This window comes from Panthera onca, chromosome B1, assembly GCF_046562875.1.
Source record: "Panthera onca isolate mPanOnc1 chromosome B1, mPanOnc1 haplotype 2, whole genome shotgun sequence".
NCBI lineage: Eukaryota > Metazoa > Chordata > Mammalia > Carnivora > Felidae > Panthera > Panthera onca.
In genome coordinates, this window is record NC_138342.1 from 62,433,245 (window position 1) to 62,453,917 (window position 20,673).

The window sequence follows — 20,673 nt, forward strand, 5'->3', positions numbered from 1 at the left end:
GAGGAATATTTATTTGAACCCATCTAATTACAAAGATATTAGACCTCGTATTCCTACCTAAACACAAATGAACTTAGCAAACATAGCACTGAGCCTTCAAGAATCCAGATCCACCAGGTTTAGGCCACATATGTTGGCTATCAGTCCCAGCTGGTTTTAGAGAACTGTTAAGACCAAGTACCAAAATCTCAAGTGCTGTGACAATTGTTTTTATCTTCTCCGTTAGAATTTGAATACTACACTGGGCAGAACTTTTTTTTTGTTTTTTTACAACCACTGTATTCCCAGTGCCTGGATCACAGATTTTCCAGTAAAAGTTTGTGGAATATATTTATGTATGTATAAGAAAATTAAACACTGGTTTTCAAACTATATCCAAACAACATGCAGAAGGGAAGGGGCCATGTTCAGACTCTGCATCCAACAGGTCTCTGCCCCAAATACATTATTACAAAGAAATACTTTCCTACCTTACATTCTGGAATTGTGTGTGTACAAGATTTTACTGGAGTCAAGGGAAGGATTCCAGTTCTAAAAGAAATTCTGAAAACCACTGAACTAAATCTTTAAGGTTTGTATGGACAAAGCACTGGTCCTTTACTAAGTAGTCCTGTGGGTCTCTGAGAAAGTACCAAGTACCCTGAACTGCAGATTTAAAATAAAGGAGTTGAATGGAATTTCTAAGAAGATCCCTTCAAATTCCAAGAATTCCAAGTCTATAATACTACTTCAGTAAAAAAGGAACAAGTTTCAATGAACATTTTCTTAACACAAAACACCAGAAGACTTATGAAAGAGAATAAGCATATTTCCCAGTGTTTTTTAGAAATAAACTCTCAAAGCTACAGAATACATACGCTATTTATAACATTCTTATTATTTATGCTTCAAAGTCCGTCCTTTCTTTTTGACAGTAACAGTTCATATAACAACTTTTCCTGTACTAGCTTTGGGAATTAGCACAGAGATAAGTCAGAGCATTTAAAGATGTCATTTGTCCCAATAAAAAAATGAAAAATGAAATGTAGAGGTTTTCTATTAACGTCCCATACCCCACTTCCACAGTCTAATGTAAATGATTAACATTCAACTTCACTTTCCAATACAATAGATAAGCAAAGTAAATTTCCTGTACCACACTATTCTCTTCTATGATTTGTGATAGTTTCTAAAAATTCTCACTAAATAGCAACTATCTCCTAGAATCTACTTTCACTATAGCATTAATTTCAATGGAAAGAAATACTTTTCAATTATAACAATCTAAGGTACGCTAGAAGAACTTATCTCAGGGTGCCTGGGTGGCTCAATCGGTTAAGCGTCTGACTTCAGCTCAGGTCACGATCTCGTAAGTTCATGGTTCGAGCCCCATGTCGGGCTCTCTGCTGACAAATAGCTCAGAGCCTGGAGCCTGCTGCAGATTCTGTGTCTCCCTCTCTCTCTGTCCCTCCCCTGCTCACGCTCTGTCTGTGTCTCTCTCAAAAATAAACAAACGTTAAAAAAAAAAAAATTGAAGAAAAAAAAATCTCTCTCCTGTAAAAGAGAAACAGCCTGTGTTTCGAACTAACATCATATGCCTATCTATCCCAGGGATATAGAACAAGCTGACCCATGCTAAAAACTAAACAAAACAGAAGAGGAATGGGCCTCTAGCTAATATACTGTGTTGATCACCAACCTTTTATGAAAAGACCCTCAATCCTTCTCTGCTCACAGACTAGGGCCTAAAATTTTCAGAGCTAAGAGGTAGCACTGAGGTATTTCTATGTCTGCTAACTTTCACAGTTCATATCTATGACATAAATTATAAGCATCTTACAAAACACCAAATTCAAGTATTATTCTCATTTTTCTTTAATAGTATTCTAAGTTTTATTAGTTCAATAACTGAAGCTCTTTGCTAAGACTAGTTTTTTTATTATAAAATATAATTACTTTAGCTCAGAATTTAAGTCTCTTCTCTAAATAAAATCCAATAAAATATATCAGAATAACTACTACCAAATAAGAATAAATAAGGACATATAAAGGGAAAGTGAATTCATAAGTCTTTTATGGACTCAGTTGGCAGAGGCATATGGTTTGCAGATCTAAACTTTACATTCTATTGGGTGACATAAGATTATTCAAAGCATTTGCTAACATATAGTACCATTACTAACTATCCATTTGAGAATTTTCTCCATTAAAACTCTTACATTTTATATAGATAGTTGACAAAAAATTTAACTGGCCTGTAAAATTTTATACGAATTTGCAGATAGAAGTGATTGACTAATTTTAGGCAATAATAGGAACTACCAGGACAAAACCTCTTTCAGAAAGTTAGCTTCTACTTGACAAAGTCTAGTACAAATACTTCACTTTCTAGTCAATTATTTGCTTGTCTAAAAAGCAAACTTCTTGCCATTTATGTTTTTGATTTTTACAAAATAAGCGAAGTATAGATGTACTATGGTGAAACCTACAAATATAGCTAAGAAGGTTCTTCATACAAAACTAAAGGACAATATATTATAGAGAATCTTATTAATTTGTCAAGATTCTTAAAAATTTAAGTAACTTAGAAGGGTTGAAAAGAAGCAAAAAAAATACTAAGCTTTACAAGAGAAAAAAGTTCACCTAGCCCGTAAGTTTGAAGTGTATATTACTTTACTCTTGTCTCCTCTTAAAAGCAGTTTGCCATTATAAGATTAGAAATGTCTCTTAGTTTTATAGTCATCTAGCAACCCTACGTATCCCAATGAGAGATGAACTTAAAATGAACACTTAATTTGATTGGCACCTACCTGTGCTTTCTGAAGCAGTTCAATTGTAAGAGGAAGCCAATCAGGAATAAGTTTCTCCATTTCCAAACTAACCATGGCCAGAGCAAGCATGGATCCTTTGAATTGCAGAAGTTGGTTGCAGGCCATACAATGAAGGAGTTGCTTGGTAAGGACTGCCAAATGTTGAGATGGGCTCAGTTTGGGCAAACTGAAAAGTAACTGAGGCCTAGCTGACACTGCAATGGCATGGAACTGAAAAGAAATCGTAAGAACATCATACTAGTTTTATTTAAAGTTTTAGGTAAATTATGCACAGAAACTAATATTAACCTCAGGTATTACTCAATTTCTTAAGTCTGTAGTTTTAGTTTCATGTAATTTGACATATATGTTAATTTCCCAGTTTTCCTTGGTTATCTATAGTAATTTTTCTTTTCCTAAAAATCACAACAAAAAAAATGAGTTGGCAATCTACTTTCTAGGTTACTAAAATAAGACTACATATTCAAATAAAAATCTGAGAGATTCAGGTATACTCACAATGTGAAGAAAATCCAATGGCGTAGCTGTGTGAAGATCCCAATTCAACTTATCCAGAATAATTCTCTCCATCCTCAGAATTTCAGATGAAGAACATCCACAAAAACTGTCTCTTGCCAACACCTTTAATACTGGAATTCTCTGTCAAAAGCAAAGAGGAACACGGCAGGGCGAAGAGGACAGAAAAAAATAAGCTAATTTTCAATTTTTGTTCACATAAATAGAAAGCAAGCTAATAAATGGAGAGAAATTTTCAAGAAAAAGACATAACTAATCTTTAAAGGAAAATATTTACCTCATCCTCCTCAACAGTCTTGGCAGCTAGGAAAAAACAGCTGATTGCAATACAACTCAAGTATTTTGGGTGGGCCTAAAATTTTGAAGAGGAGAAAAAAGCAACTTCAGTGATTTTTCAAAAAGCTGTAAGAGTTTGTTAAAAAAAAAAAAAAAACCAAACAAACAAAACTAGATATATAGGTGAGACAGTATGCACAAAATTCTAAGGAATAATTAATCTGATTCCCACCCATTGTTTTCTAAGACCAGGACCAACTTTTTTAACTTCACAACCCTAGCCATATTATATTCTATGAAAATACTATACTACATTGCTAGAAATTCAACCAATGCTAGTTAGCTAAAGTTAAATTTCTATCCAGCAAAAAAGAATTTAATTTTAGAAGACAATTTTTTATTTAATAAAGTTCCAAAAATTAACTCTTTGTACATGTGTGTATTTTTTGAGCTAATTTTAATCTTACTCTCTTTACCTGTCACGTCAGTAATATTAACATACTAGATGTTAGGAGAATTAAACCGAAAGAATATAAAAAAAAGACTATAAACACATTCAAAATGCTTTAAAAATTATAGGCTGGCAGATGAATAGAAATTTTCTAATTAAGTGTCCACAAAAACAAGTGTGTATTGTGTGTGTGTGTGTATATATACATATATACATATTCATATATTCATATGTATATGCATCATACATATACATATATACATATACATATATTCAAGTTCCATAAGAAAGGTTCCTAAATACATACAGAATCAATTAGTAGGGGGGAAATCTTTCTAAAGGGTTTAACACACATAGGAGGGCTTGAATTTGCCTGTTTTCCTGATCTATGACAAGGTAGGCCTACTTTCTATCTTATTGGTAGTATAAGAGTTTGCCAACCCAGCATCAGAATACAGTTTCAAATAACCAGAACAATTAAGTCCAATTATACTGAATGACATAGATGTAACATAAATAAGCCAGCCCTGTTTTGACATTTATTTTATACTCAAATATTACATTCCTGTGAAATTATGGAAATCTTCAGGTAACCTGATGCAGCTTTGATTAACTTATTTAATAAACACGCCAGTGACCACTGTCTTAAAGTGGCATACTGTCTAGAACCTTCTAGTCCTCTGCCTACATGAAAAATAACAGCTGGTTCAAAACTATCAACATTTTTAGGTAATCATTAATATTAATCAGAATATTATGATTTAGAAAGCACTTCCAAAAATATTGTCATGTCTATTATGTCTCAGCAGTTAAGGGACATCACACAAGTGATATAGGAAGTGAAGGCAGATCTTGCAGCTAAGACCATTTTCCAGGCTCCCTTATCTCCCCAAGTATACAACAGACCAAATCCTTGAGGTAATCAGAGTTCACTACAAAGAAGAGCCCAATAGTTAACAACTTTAGGTTAGGTAATGCAACCCTTAAATCAAGGGCACCAATAAATTTTATAATAAAAAGAATCCCAATAGCAAGTGTGATTTTTTTTTTTTTTTTTTTTTTAAAGAAACAGTAGTTCTCACTCCTGGATGTACATCAGAATCATCTGTGCAGTTTGTTTTGTTTCTTTAAATACAGACATCCAGATATCACCAACTAGAGATTCAGATTCAGAAGCTAAATAGGGCTCAGGGTTCATACTTGTTTAAAAAATTTAAATTTATTTAAGTAATCTCTATACCCAAAGTAGGACTCAAACTCATAACCCCAAGATCAAGAGCTGCACACTCTTCCAACTGAGCCAGCCAGGTGCCCCATCAGGGTCCATACTTTTGAATTCAAGAGCTACGTAGCATTTTCTTCTGCACAGCTAGGATTGAGGCTCCATTCATTGCTGCAGCCTTGTATGGTCTGCTTTTATTTAAAACATGAATACATATTTCAACACAGATTAACCACCTAAGAGAATCTTATGCTAATAACATGACAGGACCCATTAAATAAGAAACATGAAAATAATGACATTATACTTGGCAACATTCTCTAACTGATCCAGAAACTCCCCCAAATTTGTTTAAAATGTTCAATAATAAGGTAAGAACCTTTTCTGTGACAGAAGCTACAATAAGGTTATTAATAATTTGTGAAGGACATAAAAATCAATAAAGGACACTATCTTTCTCTGTAAGGGAGGTTAGCTATAGTAGGGGGAATGTGAGGGGGGGACTTGATACAGAGCTAAAAGTAGACGTCTCAGATTACCTACATTTCAGGCAATTAGTATCATTATAATTAAAAATTCTTTAAGTCTCTTAAGAGTACAAGTGTGAAACTTTATAAAAAGGTAACTGAGTGGCCATCCAAATTCTTCCACTGGCTTCTATTTTTTATAACAAAGAGTACAGCATCCCCGACACTGAATTCGTAGTTCCCCCAGCTTACATATTCCTAGGCATACAAATGACAACAAATGATTTACTCTTCTACTTTTTCATGCCTTGCCATTAAATGAATGCTGTATTTCTGATTTAAATCAATTGAGGGCCTACTATGACAAATTTCACATAATATAGCCAATGATATGTTACACCAACAGGGACAATATAAACTTCTTTATGTATTTTTGTATGCTGTCATTCAACAAAAACATAACAAACTTATTTTACGTTGTTCATCTTGTTATACTCCAAATGTATGCCTCTAGAATGTATTTATATATTTTCAAAACACTACACAATATGGATATTCAATAAATAAAGAAAAAAATGTGCAACAGGCTTATACTTTTCTAGTCTAGTTCACTGTCCACTTCTAGTACACCAATGTGTTTAAAGACAACGTTCTGCTGATATATGGTATTTAAAATCAGGAAATCAAAAATTTCACAGGTTAAGTATAAGTTATGAATACTTGTAGCAAAAAGAAAATTACAGAATACAATTAGAAATATTTCCAAAAATGTAAAGCAATGGCAAAAAACATCATGTCTTAATAGGCACATATACCATTTCCAGGAAGGTTTTCCACTCTTTTTCACTTTCCAGAATGTTTACTAATTGCCCCTGGTTTAGCATATAAACCCTCAAACAAGAGGTTGTGTTTAAGTGTATCCTAAAATATTTACCTTTACAGTAGCTAAAAACCTGTCCAAAAGACTGCTAGCCAAAGCAAATGTTTCTGGGTAAAGGTTGAATTGGTACTTGAGTTTGGCCAGCCACTGAATCACTTCATCTCTCTGGGATGGAGAAACATTCTATAAGGGAACAAGTAAAAGAGAAAGAGAAAAAAAAAAAAGAGAGAGAGAGAGAGAGAGAGAGAACAAGTGAAGTTCCAAGTTACCATCAAGAATGAATTCTCTCTTATAAAAGGTTAGCAAATGCAATGGAATACATTTAGATGCTAAAAATGTTAACTTTACTCAAAATCTATCAAGCTTGAGATGAATGAAGATAAAATGTTATTTACTGATCATAGCATTTATTATCAATATCCACCAGTCTCTTTTTCTTTATTAAATAATCTTCATTATGTCATTTCACCATATACTTATACTTCAATTAATCTAAGGTGTCCAGGGAATATATAACACTTTAAAAGTTTAGGTATCACTATTATCAACTGATAGTAACTTTGGAATTAAGTTTCCCAATTCTAGAGAATAAGAAAATACAGGGAATTTCTTTCTAAGGCAGCAAATAGCCATTAAACCATCTTAGAAAATACAAATGGAGTATGGCAATAGGATTAATAGCCCATTAAAATTAAAACTAAAATCAACAAGAATAAATGAAAGATACCAGTGACAACAGATGAATTACAAATTTAAAGATCACAGAAAAATACTGAAGAGAAAATCACCTGAATTAATTTACCAATGGAGATATTACTATACAAACATATAATGTTACTGCTTCCTATGTATTATTTTAAACTGCTTTATAGGCTTAATTTTTAGATGGTATACACTTTAAAGTAATTATTATTTAGATAACTTTACCCTTGAGTTTTGCAGGCCCCACACAAAAAAATAAATAAAACCTAATACTTATAATAAACAAAATAGATCTGTAAGTACTACTTCTGCCAGGTAAACACAACAAAGTACAGAAATGACTGTGATTAGTGGAAAAAAGTATTTTTAGTAAGTGAGGGTTCCAGACAAGTAAAGGTTTAATCTTTAACCCAGATTATAAAGCACTGCAGTCTTTATAATCATAACCATTTTAGATGGAAAGCTTTTAAAATATATTATTTATCTAATTCCTTAGAAAGTAGAAAGGTCATAGCTTAAACCTTTTTCCTGATTACTCTGGGTCAATTTTATGAAATTAATTCTTATAGCACAGAAAGATACATTAAGAGCTATTAAAACATGGAGGGCTGAGGTGCCTGGGTGGCTGAGTCAGTTGAGCGTCTGACTTCGGCTCAGGTCATGATCTCGGCAGTTTGTGAATTTGAGCCCCACTTCGGGCTCTGTGGTAACAGCTCAGAGCCTGGAGCCTGCTTTGGATTCTGTGTCTCCTCCTCTGTCTGCCCCTCCTATGCTCATGCTCTGTCTCTGTCTCTCAATAATAAATAAACATTAAAAAAAAAAAAAATTTTTTTAAAACATGGAGGGCTGTATATCTTAACAACTTTATCTCCTCCAAGTTTAAGTTGGAATTTCTCTCTCTCCCTCCTCCTGGCTTTCTTTAGTCTTGTGAGAAATACATGACTTGGTGCTCATTAAAATCTCTGCCATTGAACTAGCTAGCCAATTTCTCATTTTTTTCCAACTTCTCTGTCACTTTTCACTTTGGCACAACATAGTAAAGTGTTTCTTAGTGTGGGTCAAACCAACTAATCACACTTATTATCATTTTTACATCTAACTCTAAACCCAGTTTTAACTGGTATTTTAGAAGATTAACTGCCATATCTACCTTCTGGTCAACTCCTTTTGTCAATAAAGAATGACCCTAGAATACTACACAAGAAATACGGACAAGAAAATGAGATAAAAATGGTTTACAACCTCTTATGTTAACATCTCACCACCAAACTGGTGTTAAGACTATGACCAATAATCTGAAAACATCTGACAATCAAAACATTTAATTCAGTTCATATTAATAAACATTTAGTGTCTATCATATGACACATCCTGGGAATACAATGATGAATAAAAAAACTTCCTATTTAAACTCTGAAACTTAAAGTCTCATGGTGAGGCAAACTTAAGAAAATATCAATCAACTGTGATTAGCGTAAAAGAGAGGTATGTACGAGGCACTAAGGGAGCATACTGGAAGGGCACTTGGTCCTGTGTGGAAGTAGAATGAAAGCTTCTTATAAGAGACAACAACACATCTGCATCTTAAAAAGTGAGGAAACAATATGATCATTTTAAAGGCACGGAAAAGAGCTGTTTTTTTAAGCCTGTGAACTTTACTCTGAAGCATAGGAATGATGTTAACGCAGAGGAAATAACCTATTGTTAAGCTCTTCTGACTTACAAATAAAATCAAGGTGGGTGAAAAAGACTGCTAGAAACAGATACTCTGAGAATCAGTGGTATAATGCCACTGATCAAAAAGAAACATAAGGCAGTTCATGAAACTGAAGCTATGGGCTTGACAGGTTCTGGGTGCATAGAGTAGCAAGGGAATTTATATCCTGCACAGACTATTGTCCAACATGACAGAGGAAACTGGAGTTACGCTATTAGAACCAGGAGCTTCAATTCTCTCTCAAAGAGTCTCAAAAAGGTGGCAAAACATTATCATCTGGAGCTGGAGCTTCTTGAGAAAGGCGAGAGGAAGCAGACACAGACTGACAGCTAGGCCCTGAGTCAAAAAGCAGTTAGCATAGTCACTGGTTATAATATATCATTTTCCACAGAGCCCTCAGGTGCTACTTTAAGAACTAGTTCCGGTCTAGGGGCTCCCTGAGAGCCAAATGAAGGCAGTCACGATACTTGTATATGGAGAGACTTAAGCATTCAAGAGAAATTAAATTCCTACCAAGATGAGCTTTTATCTAAAATGCCAAAACAGAAAAGTAATGTTAAGCAAGCCATCCAAACAAATCAATGACATGGAAATACATTCATGCAAGGAGAAACAGATGGTGACAGAATCTGATGGAACTGGGGAGGTTTTAGGGAGGTGAAAGAACAATGATCTAGAGTATCAATGAAAGAACAAAGACACCATTAATTCCACCTTCAGCTCAGACATCTACACAATGGGGATAGAGGAGAAAAAGATCCCTAACTCATAAATTATATTACATAGTGTGTTTATTTGGTATTTTTGAATTAAACAGATAACACAAACATATAACTGTAAGAAGTGCCACAAAAGATGAACATAATGTGCTATAAGAGTATGTAACATAGGGAACATGGTTATATAGATTTCATATCGTAGCTATAAAACTAAATGTAGAAACAGAATGCAAAAGGCACTTAAAATACTAGTTTTGTTCTTTCCACTTCTAAAAATACCTGATGCTCTAGTGATGCCAGAAAAAATTTACAAAATATTACATATAATTTTTAAACCAAGTATAATACAACTAGTTATAAAAGAGATAACAGGATCTTTAGACTTTACATCTTATATTAAAATTTGGGAACAGAGCCAAGAAAGCATTCCTGCATGGCTAGTATTAATATCACTAGTCAAAATTAACAAAAATAACAACTACAACAAAAAACTCACAAAAGGTAACAGTTTAAGACTCACTCTTAGGGAAGTCGTACTAACATCACTTTTTCAAATCGATTCAAGCATGTACTTATGAAACAGTAATATTATTAGGATAGCTTTAGAAAAATTAAGTTCTGTGTCTAAGTAATCCCATTCAGAAGGAAGGACAGAGGAAGAAAGGAAAGCAGAACTGCCTGCCCACCGCAGATAGTACTTCTTGATCAAGGGATGTTTTCTTTTCCGTGGATTCCTCAAATAGGGTTAAGAGAGTTCAGTTCATTGGTTAACAGCCAATCCTCAAGAGAATTTATAATGCATTGATTCAACCTGGTAAAACATAGGGCTTTATATTTCACATGTTACATTCTGATCATTAAAATACAAATCCTCCCCAGCTTTAAACTCTAAAAGGCTCACCATTACCTAAAAGATTAAGTACAATCCCCCAGGCATGGCATACAAATCCCTATGATCTACCTCTCCAGCCTCACTCACCTTCCATCTCTTTCTGCCTTAAAATTCATACTGTAAGGATAGCACTTGTATATTTATAGTCCTTCCTTGCTTCTGCCATGTTATTTTATTCTATCACTGCTCCTCTGTTCATACTGTTCCCTCTGGTTGGAACACACCCCTTCTCTTTTACCTGTCCTATTATTTATCCTTGAAGAGCTATTTCAATGGTCACTCCTCACTACACTTTTCCTAGTAATTCTAGTTGAGCAAAGTACTTTCCTCTGCTCCCACAGCCTCTCCTGTCACATCTCTAAAGTTGAACATTAAGAAAAGTTACATTTCTGCTTTTCGCTATGACAGATTAGGTAATAACCTACAGTCCAGCGGAGAACTAGAAAAGCTATTCACCACCACCACCACCACCACCACCACCACCACCACCACCTGTTTTGAAGTCATCAGAACTTCTAGGACCACCAGGCTTTGCAGATCTAAGATCCTGGATGCGAGGTACAGGTATCCTCAAATTTCAAAAGTCCATGTTATGTCACTTAGCTTTTACTGAAAATCTACATTAGTACATGAAAAACTCTGAAGAGAATTTTCACTTTTACGAAAAAAGGCAAAAAGTAAACACAGCATTCAGCACTTGTTTTGCAACAAGATGTTAAGGAGATGGTGATGGTACACCCAGAGCAGCAGACCGGTACTGCCAATCTCCTTTCCCCAGAACTACACTCAGTATCTCAGCATCAAGCCACCATGGCTTTGAACATTGTCTGAGAGCATCAGTACTATCTTGAGTTACTTTGTCCATCTGTTAGCAAGATGTGTCCTAAGGTATCAGAAAAGCCAAAGAGATGGTCTAGGAACACTCAAAAAATTTCCCTGATAAGTTAATGGTAATTGTTTCTTCACTTTACAACATTTCAGCTTACAAAAGTTTTCACAGGAGTGTTCTATTCACTTTTGAGTATGGGGAAACCTTAAATGAGAGGAATCAATATTCTATAGTAGTTTTCCTTCAGGGCATCTGCCCCTCCTGTGAGTATGCCAAAAGACTGAGTATGGGCAAGGAAACCTACAGAGCTTTTGAGGCTTTTATAGGGCTAGAGACAAAATATGGAGACTTGAGGAGCCAAGAACCTAGAGGGACAGGGAGGGTCAGAGAACTAAATGTGACACTCAGTTGATTTCCCCCTTAATTTTGAAATGAAAATTTAAGTTTATTATTTATTTATTTTGAGAGAACTAGAGAGCACGTGGGGGATAGGCAACAGAGGGAGAAAGAATCCCAAGCAGGCTCTGCACTATTAGTGCAGAGCCTGACATGGACCTGAACTCATGAACCATGAGATCGTGACCTGAGCAGAAACCAAAAACAGGACTCTTAACTGAGCCACCCAGGAATCCCTTGAATGAAATTTTCTGAATAAAATTCTGAAGTTGGGAAGGATAGAGATGTAAGAAGCTAAGCAAAAGCCTCTGAAAAGGAAGAATGAGTTCAGCACCCTTCAGCAACCTCCCAAGTTCTCAGGTGGAATTCTTGGTTACACTCTAGGAGGGGGGCAAACCATAGGGAGATGAAGCCATACCCAACTGCTGCCCAGACTTCAATCAGCACCATCTCTGACTGGGTTAAAGTGATTCATCTCCTACTCAGTTTGCCCACCAAAAAAAGACTGAACCCTTCTGTAACAAGAAAACATCTAGAGCCTTTACAATTTTTCATAATGTTCAGCATCCAATTAAAAATTATTGGGTATGCTATATAGTATAATGCTAAGCAAAGTCAGTCAGAAAAAGGCAAATACCATATGATTTCACACATATGTGGAATTTAAGAAATGGAACAAACGAACAAAAGGGGAGAAAAAGAGAGAGACACACAAACCAAGAAACAGACTCTACTACAGAGAACAAGTTGATGGTTGCCAGAGGGGAGGATGGTGGGGGGGGGGATGGGTGAAATAGGTGAAAGGGATTAAGAATACACTTATCTCGATGAGCACTGAATAAGGAATAGATATACCAAATCACTATATTGTACATCTGGACTCTAATATAACACTGTATGTTAACAATACTGGAATTAAAATTAAAAACTTAATTAAGAAAAATTAAGCAGGTATGATAAAAGAACGAAGTGACCAAAAACCAAGAGAAAAAAGGGATAGCAACAAAAAGACCTAGATCTTTGAAAAGGACCTAAGGGACACGTGGGTGGCTCAGTCAGCTGAACATCCAACTCTTGGTTTCAGTTCAGGGCATGATCTCATGGTTCATGGGACAGGGCCCCACATCAGGCTCTGTGCTGACAGTGCAGAGCCTCTGCTTGGGATTCTCTCTCTCTCTGCCCCTCCCCTGCTCGTGCTCTCTTTCAAAATAAATAAATAAACATTTTTAAAAAAAAGGAAAAAAAGGACTTAATATACAAGAAAATAGAGGAAAAGCAGGAAAATAAATGAAAAAATGAAGAATTTCACTAGAAAAATGATACCTATAAAAAAAATCCAAAAGGAAATTCTAGAACTAAAAAATATAGTAACTGAAATTAAGAACCCCATGTGAGGCAAATGAGACATGGTTGAACAACTACACTTCGAGGAAACCTTAATTTTAAATGTGTATCTTAAAATACAAGAATCAATTTTTTAAGCATCTACTTCAAGATAAAGAGCAGCAAATTACACAAAGGTAACAGAAGCAAGAAATGAAAAAAAGAGCAAAACTTAAAAAGAAAACAAATGTGTGGGGTGCCTGGGTGGCTCAGGTATCCAACTCGACCTCAGCTTAGGTCTGGATGCCACAGTCTTGAGTTCAAGCCCCACAATGGGTTCTGTGCTGGGTGGGAAGCCTACTTAAAAAAAAAAAAAAAAAAAAAGCAAATGTACAACAGGGAGTATCAACAGAACTAAAAGACTAATCCACAGATCTCTAGAAACACTAATCAAGAAAAAGCACAAATCAATAAGTAAATGAAAAAAGAACATCATTATGAACTTTTTCAATGTTAAAAAGATATTATAGGGCTGCCTGGGTGGCTCAGCTGGTTGAGCATCTGACTCTTGATTTACTCTCAGGTCGTGATCTCATGGTTGTGAGATCAACTCCCATGTGGGGGCTCTGTGCTGGGCATGGAGCCTGCTTACAATTCTCTCTCTCCCTCTCTCTTTCTCTGCCCCTCCCCTGCTCATGTGTGCACTCTCTCTACCTTTAAAAAAAAAGAAAAATGATATTAAACAACTTTACACAAATAATTTGACAATTTAAATGAAATAAATGAATTACTTGAAAAACACAATTTACAAAACTAAAATAAGATTTAAATGAAGACCTGATTAGTCTCACGTTTACCAAAGAAATTGAATTATTTAATACTTTCCCACAAATAAATCTCTAGGCCCCCAGTGGAACCTGCCAACCTTTAAGAAAGAAGTAACACCGACCTAAACAAATTGAGAGAGAGCATTTTTTTTTAAAAAAGCAGGAACATTTCCCAATTCATTTTACAAAGCCAGCATACTTTATTATGAAAACCTGACAAAAGGCATCACAAACCAATCTTACCCATGAATATAAATGCAAAATTCCTAAGCAAACTGTTAACAAAATCCAATGATGTAAATAAAAAACCTTAACACCTATTTAGAAAAAAATCTCTTGACAAATTAAGGGAGATAATCTTCCTAATCTGATCAAGATGACCTAAAGAATATATAACAAATATTATACATAATGGTGAAATACTCAAAACTTTCCTATCAAACTAAAACTGAGACAAAGATACTTGCTGCTTATATTCAGTGGGATTCTGGAGGCCCTAGCTAATTCCATAAAACAAGAAAAATAAATAAAAAGTATTAAGAACTGGATAGGAAGAAACAAAACCATGATTATTTACAGTAAACATGTCTATGTATAATATACAAAAATACAAATGAGTCCAGGATGCCTGGGTGGCTCAGTTGCTTAAGTGTGACTTTGGCTCAGGTCATGATCTCATGGTTTGTGAGTTCAAACCCCACCTTGGCCTCTGTGCTGACAGCTGGAGGTCTGGAACCTGCTTCGGATTCTGTGTCTCTCGCTCTCTCTCTGCCCCTCCCCAGCTCACGTGCTCTCTCTCTCAAAACTAATAAACATTAAAATTTTTTTAAATAAAAAAAATACAAATCAGTCTGTAAGCTAATTTAGTATGATCAATATATAAAAAGCTATTTTATTTCCATATACCAGTGTACAGAAACAGCATATTAAAAAAATAAAAAATCTAAAATACCATTTGTAATAGCCTCACCAAGACTCAAATATCTAGAAATAAACCTAAACTACCAACCATTATTAAAAGAAACTTAGGACCAACTTTAATTTTTTTTTTTTTTTAACATTTATTCAGTTTTGAGAGACAGAGCGCAAGCAGAGGAAGTGGGGCTAGAGACAGAGAGAGAGAGAGAGAGAGAGAGAGAGAGAGAGAGAGACGGAATCTGAAGCAGGCTCCAGGCTCCGAGTTGTCAGCACACAGCCTGACAAGGGGCTCAAACTCATGAACCGTGAGACCATGCCCTGAGCCGAAGTCAGATGCTTTACGGACTGAGCCACCCAGATGCTCCGGAGGACCAACTTTAAAGAACATGGCGAGATAGTCTATGTTCATGAAATGGAAGACTCATATTACAAAGAATTCTCCCCAAACTGACAGATTCAGTAACTGACTCCCCAAACTTTTTAACTGACCAGTGCATTTTAAAATATATTCAAAGAGCAAAGGGCTAACAACAGCCAACACAATCTTGAGAAAAACACAAAGTTTATGCCACCAAACACTTATTATAATGCTATAATAACTAAGGCAGTGCAGTATTTAAAGAGAGGGAGGGGCACCGGGGTGGCTCAGTTGGTTAAGCGTCCAACTTTGGCTCAGGTCATGATCTCACTGCTTGTGAGTTCGAGCCATGCATTGGGCTTTGTGCTGACAGCTCAGAACCTGGAGCCTACTTCGGATTCGGTCTCCCTCTCTGTCTGCCCCTCCCCCCTTTCACCCTCTGTCTCTCTCTCTCTCAAATATAAATAAACATTTTAAAAAAATGTTTTAAAAAAAAAGGCGGCTTTAAAAACAAGTTCAATAAGCCAACATGACACTGCTGCCAAAACTAAACTAAACAAAATTTAGGCTGCTTTAATGAAATTATCAAATCAAGATAAAGTAATAGTTTCACTTCATTGCTTATTATTAACTACAACTGAAAGATCACAACTTAAGAAACACACTAAAAAGAGTAGATCTTGAAAAAGAAACCCTGGGGTGGTACGAGAGAAATCTTAATCAAAAAATGGTTAAAAAACAAGAGAGATGTCGCACAGTGAAGGAAACAATCAACAAAACTAAGAGGCAGCCTACAGAATGGGAGAAGATATTTGCAAATGACTATCGGATAAAGGGTTAGTATCCAAAATCTAGGAAGAATTTACCAAACTCAACACCCAAAAAACAAATAATCTAGTGCAGAAATGGGCAGAAGACATGAACAGACACTTTTTCAAAGAAGACATCCAGATGACTAACAGACACATGAAAAGATGCTCAGCCTCACTTGTCATCAGGGAAATACAACAAATCAAAACCACAATGAGATACCACCTCACACCTGTCAGAATGGCTAAAATGAACAACTCCGGAAACAACACATGGTGGCAAGAATGCGGAGAAAGAGGAACATTTTTGCACTGTTATTTGGAACGCAAACTGGTGCAGCCACTATGGAGAACAGTATGGAGGTTCCTCAAAAAATTAAAAACAGACCTACCCTACAACCCAGCAATTGCACTGCCAGGTATTTATCCGAAGGATACAAAAATGCCGATTTGAAGGGGCACATGCACTCTAATGTTTATAGCAGCACTAACAACAAAGTATGGAAAGAGCCCAAATGTCCATCAACTGACGAATGGATAAAGAAGATGTGGGGTGTGTGTACATATATACATACAATGAAATATTACTCGCAATTAAAAAAATGAAATCTTGCCATTTGCAACAATGTGAATGCAACTAGAAAGTATTATGCTAAGCAAAATAAGTCAGTCAGAGAAAGACAAATATATGATTTCACTCCTATGTGGAATTTAAGAAACACAACAGATGAACATAAGGGAAGGGAAGCAAAAATAAGATAAAAACAGGGAGACAAACCGTAAGAGACTCTTAAATACAGAGAACAAACTAAGGGTTGCTGGAGGGGAGGTGGGTAGAGGAATAGGTTAAATGGGTGATGGGCACTAAGGAGGGCACTTTTAGTGATGAGCACTGGGTGTCATATGTAAGAGATGAGTCGCTGGGTTCTACTCCTAAAACCAAGACTACACTGTATGTTAACTAACTTGAATTAAAAAGAAAGAAAGAAAGAAAGAAAGAAAGAAAGAAAGAAAGAAAGAAAGAAAGAAAGGGAAAGAGATGACTTTTTGGGCTTAACACATCTTTGAATAGATAAAGGGCTACCACTCAAAACAAGGAGATTTATTCTGTATTGCTCCAGTGGACAAAACTAGAACCAGTAAGTGGCCACTAGAAAGAAGGAGTTTTCAGGTTCAATTTAGGAAAAACTTGACAATAATTTATAGTTTTTCCATAGTAGAATGAATAAAATATCCAAAACAGAGGATCACTTACCAGAGATGTTAGAAGGAGAACTTTTCTACTGTGTGGTTAGAGTAAATCAGTGATTCCCAAATCTAATTCATGTTAATAAAACTATAAAGCTTTTTAAAATACATATTTCCATAATTGCCACCACAAGCCCAAGAAGTCTGAGTGAGGTCTGGAATCTCTGTAAGAAGTCTCCTGGGTGACTCTGATACACTCAGAAGCCCAGTGGCTCGAGATCATGTATTGGAAACTACATAATTATATGGCCTTTGAAGATTCCTTAGAGTTTCAAACTTCTAATGAAAACCATCTTTATAGTAACGGCTTCAAGCATAGTTTTGTCTTTGCATATGAAAAGCACTTTAGCAAAATAAAGAATATCTGAAAGTGCATGTCACTTTGACCAGTCTTCAATTTTTCCCCCAAATTCATATAACAAAATTATCGTGTAATTGAACGTACTATTATGTAAAAGAACTTCTCTAACCTGAAATAATTACAAAGAAATGAGATGTTTACTACTATATTATATGCCAGTAAATGTTTATTACTATATTATATGTCTATTATATGCCAGTAAATAAAATAACACAACCCTAGCCCAAAGGAACTCACAATCACATCATTAGGAAATTATAATATTGTGTGCTATAAGGGAAGTAAAAAGTGCTGTAGGAGCACACACACAGGGAGTGATAGGTGTATAACATTCTCGTGTGACCACTCTGTTCTAAACTTGGGGATACGAGCTGCAGATTAAAAGAGAACTGTAAGAGAGTGATCCAGAGGTACAGTTTAGGTAGAGAAAGAAACATAAGGAAACTGAAGGAAAGACACAAAGCAGAAAATTAAAATATTTTATTTTTCCATTTTTACCAGCACTTAAAAAAACATTAGAAAAGTTGGACAAAGTATGTATATGGCTTAACAACAAGACTGTTTCTTTTCTGCAAGAAATCAAGAAGGGAAAACATGATTAGAAGTAATAGTGGAAAAAGAAGTAAAAAAGCCAGTCCGTGAAGAGTGATAGAAGAAAATAAAAAAATTAGAACTAGAATACAGAAGTGTCCTTGCGGGTTACTATAGAAAGTGGCTCCAGCCCTTACAGCTCTTTCCTCTTATCTCTCTACCTTATTCCCTATCTCCATCAGAACAAGCCCATCCACATTTGAGAATTAACTTTGGCTTCTACTTGATGTTACTAAAAGCAAATCCTTAAGTATTCCCTCTTAGAAGTTTAATACTGTTCTATTCTCTGGTATTACCTCAGTAGTATTTACTAAGTCACCTATAGAAATAGGCCAGGTTAAGTGATAACATAGCAATATACTATAATCTTGGTAGAGTACCACCTTTAAAGACTATGTTGTAAAAGAATATTATTGTTGGTTACATGCTGACTCAAGGAGACAGCAGAAGAAGGAAGAAAGAAATGGTTCTAAAGCCAGGTGTATTTAAGCTTTGAGGCATACCAGAATGTCAGAACATAAGGACAGGAATTTCAGTTTTCTCACTGATGTATCTTCAATGCTTAAAGTGCTCAGAATGTAGCAGATACTTAATGAACATTTACTGAATGACTGAATTCCCAAGTAATCTAAAAAAAATCACACAAGATGGGGTGCCTAGGTGGCTCAGTTGGTTAAGAGTCCGACTCTTGATCTCAGCTCAGGTCATGATCTCATGTTTCATGGGATTGAGCCCCATATCGGACTCTGTGCTGATGGCGCAGAGCCTGCTTGGGATTCTGTCTCTCCCTCTCTCTTCCCCTTCCCAGCTTGTACTCTTTTGCTCTCTCTCAAAATAAACTTTAAAAAAATAGTAATAAAAAAATTAAAAATCACACAAGTACATAAAAGTAAAAACTGAAAACAAAGTATAATGGGAAGAGAACTACCTCAGGTTCAAATTATAACTCTACTACTTATTAAAGTCTTGAGTCCTGGGGCACCTGGGTGGCTCAGTCAGTTAAGCGTCCGATTTCGGCTCAGGTCATGAATCTCAAAGTCCGTGAGTTCGAGGCCTGCATCAGGCTCTGTGCTGACAGCTACAGCCTGGAGCCTGCTTTGGATTCTGTGTCTCCCTCTCTCTCTGACCCTCCCCCATTCATGCTCTGTCTCTCTCTGCCTCAAAAATAAATAAACGTTAAAAAAAATTATAATTATAAAGTCTTGAGCAAAGGGACTATTACCTATTTCAAAGGATTAAATATGGTAACACACTCCAGATAACTAATTTCAATCTGCTAAATGACAAGTAAGTAACAATAAATGCAAAACATTTTTCATCAGCTTGTGACAAAGAATGACAGAAATAGGTTAGAATTAGAAGATGCATTTAGATTTCAAAAACCTACAAACAAAGGTTAACCTAAACCAACAAAGGAGGAACTCAGATATTTGCTATTCATTTACCTACACAGATCAAAATTTCTTGGCCACTGTTCTTTATTCCAAGCACAATGCAAGATACTAGGGATAAAAAGAGCTTATACAATAAGCTTTGGAAGTGCATAAACTGAATAATTATTTGTTAAAAAAAAAAAAACATTAATAGGATTATATGTTAGAAGCATATACATTTCTAAAAGAAAAGGCATATGGCTAATAGTAATTGAGTGGTAAGAAGCCTATCTCTCTAGAAGCATCCAACATTGGCATTATCTTAGTAGCTTACTTGAACCCCTTATAAATATTCAAGAAAGAAAGAACAATTTTTGTGTACTAAAGATAATTTCAGCTTCCATAGCTAACTATATACCTAGAAATAAAGAAGGCTTATTGGTGTTAGCACTGGGCTATAGTGAAAGAGAACAAATGTATCTTCTTAAAGCTGTAACTCAGATAACAAAAGCTAACAAAAAGTTCATTCTTGTTTCAGAATGAAACAAGAAGTTTCTTAAATAAAAAATAGAGCATATCCTTTAATAGTATGTATTTCTCCCAGGCAGTGTCAAGACACCACTATATGAGAGTAGTACACTTATTTCTAAGTCATCTATCTAGAGTGAAGAGAAAAATTATTACCTGATTGGTAGGCATTTTCGGCACATTCACCTTCCACATCTGGGCTTCCCTAGAGATTGCCTTTTCCAACAGGAAAGACAATCTCTGGTTTTCCAAAGGCCCTGGAAACTTCATGATATCCTTTGGATCTGCCTGCCTCCCAGCTTGATGTAGCTACCTATAAAATCAAATATAAAACAATGCTTTTTCTTTAATTATAGAGTACATGTAGCATTGTACAAATATGTTGTTCTTATTAAGCAATTCATAAAACAAAATAAGAATGTTACAAGGCAGTATAGGATTTCATAGGTCTTTAAAATAC

The 20,673-nt window shown here is 35.4% G+C and overlaps 1 protein-coding gene across 2 annotated transcripts in view; it reads right to left on the minus strand.

Annotated features, from left to right (window-relative positions):
- CCNI (cyclin I) overlaps window positions 1-20,673 on the minus strand; it is a 35,211-nt gene that overhangs the window by 5,306 nt on the left and 9,232 nt on the right. Inside the window, exons 2-6 of one of the 2 annotated variants that reach the window (XM_060654827.3) lie at window positions 20,370-20,526; window positions 6,677-6,805; window positions 3,604-3,678; window positions 3,309-3,449; window positions 2,790-3,020 (exon numbers count right to left, since the gene is read on the minus strand). In XM_060654827.3, the coding sequence (XP_060510810.1) occupies window positions 2,790-3,020; window positions 3,309-3,449; window positions 3,604-3,678; window positions 6,677-6,805; window positions 20,370-20,483 (690 nt within the window). In that variant the 5' untranslated portion in view covers window positions 20,484-20,526. The remainder of the gene's footprint in view (window positions 1-2,789; window positions 3,021-3,308; window positions 3,450-3,603; window positions 3,679-6,676; window positions 6,806-20,369; window positions 20,527-20,673) is intronic. The other variant, XM_081795549.1, reaches the window with a different exon arrangement.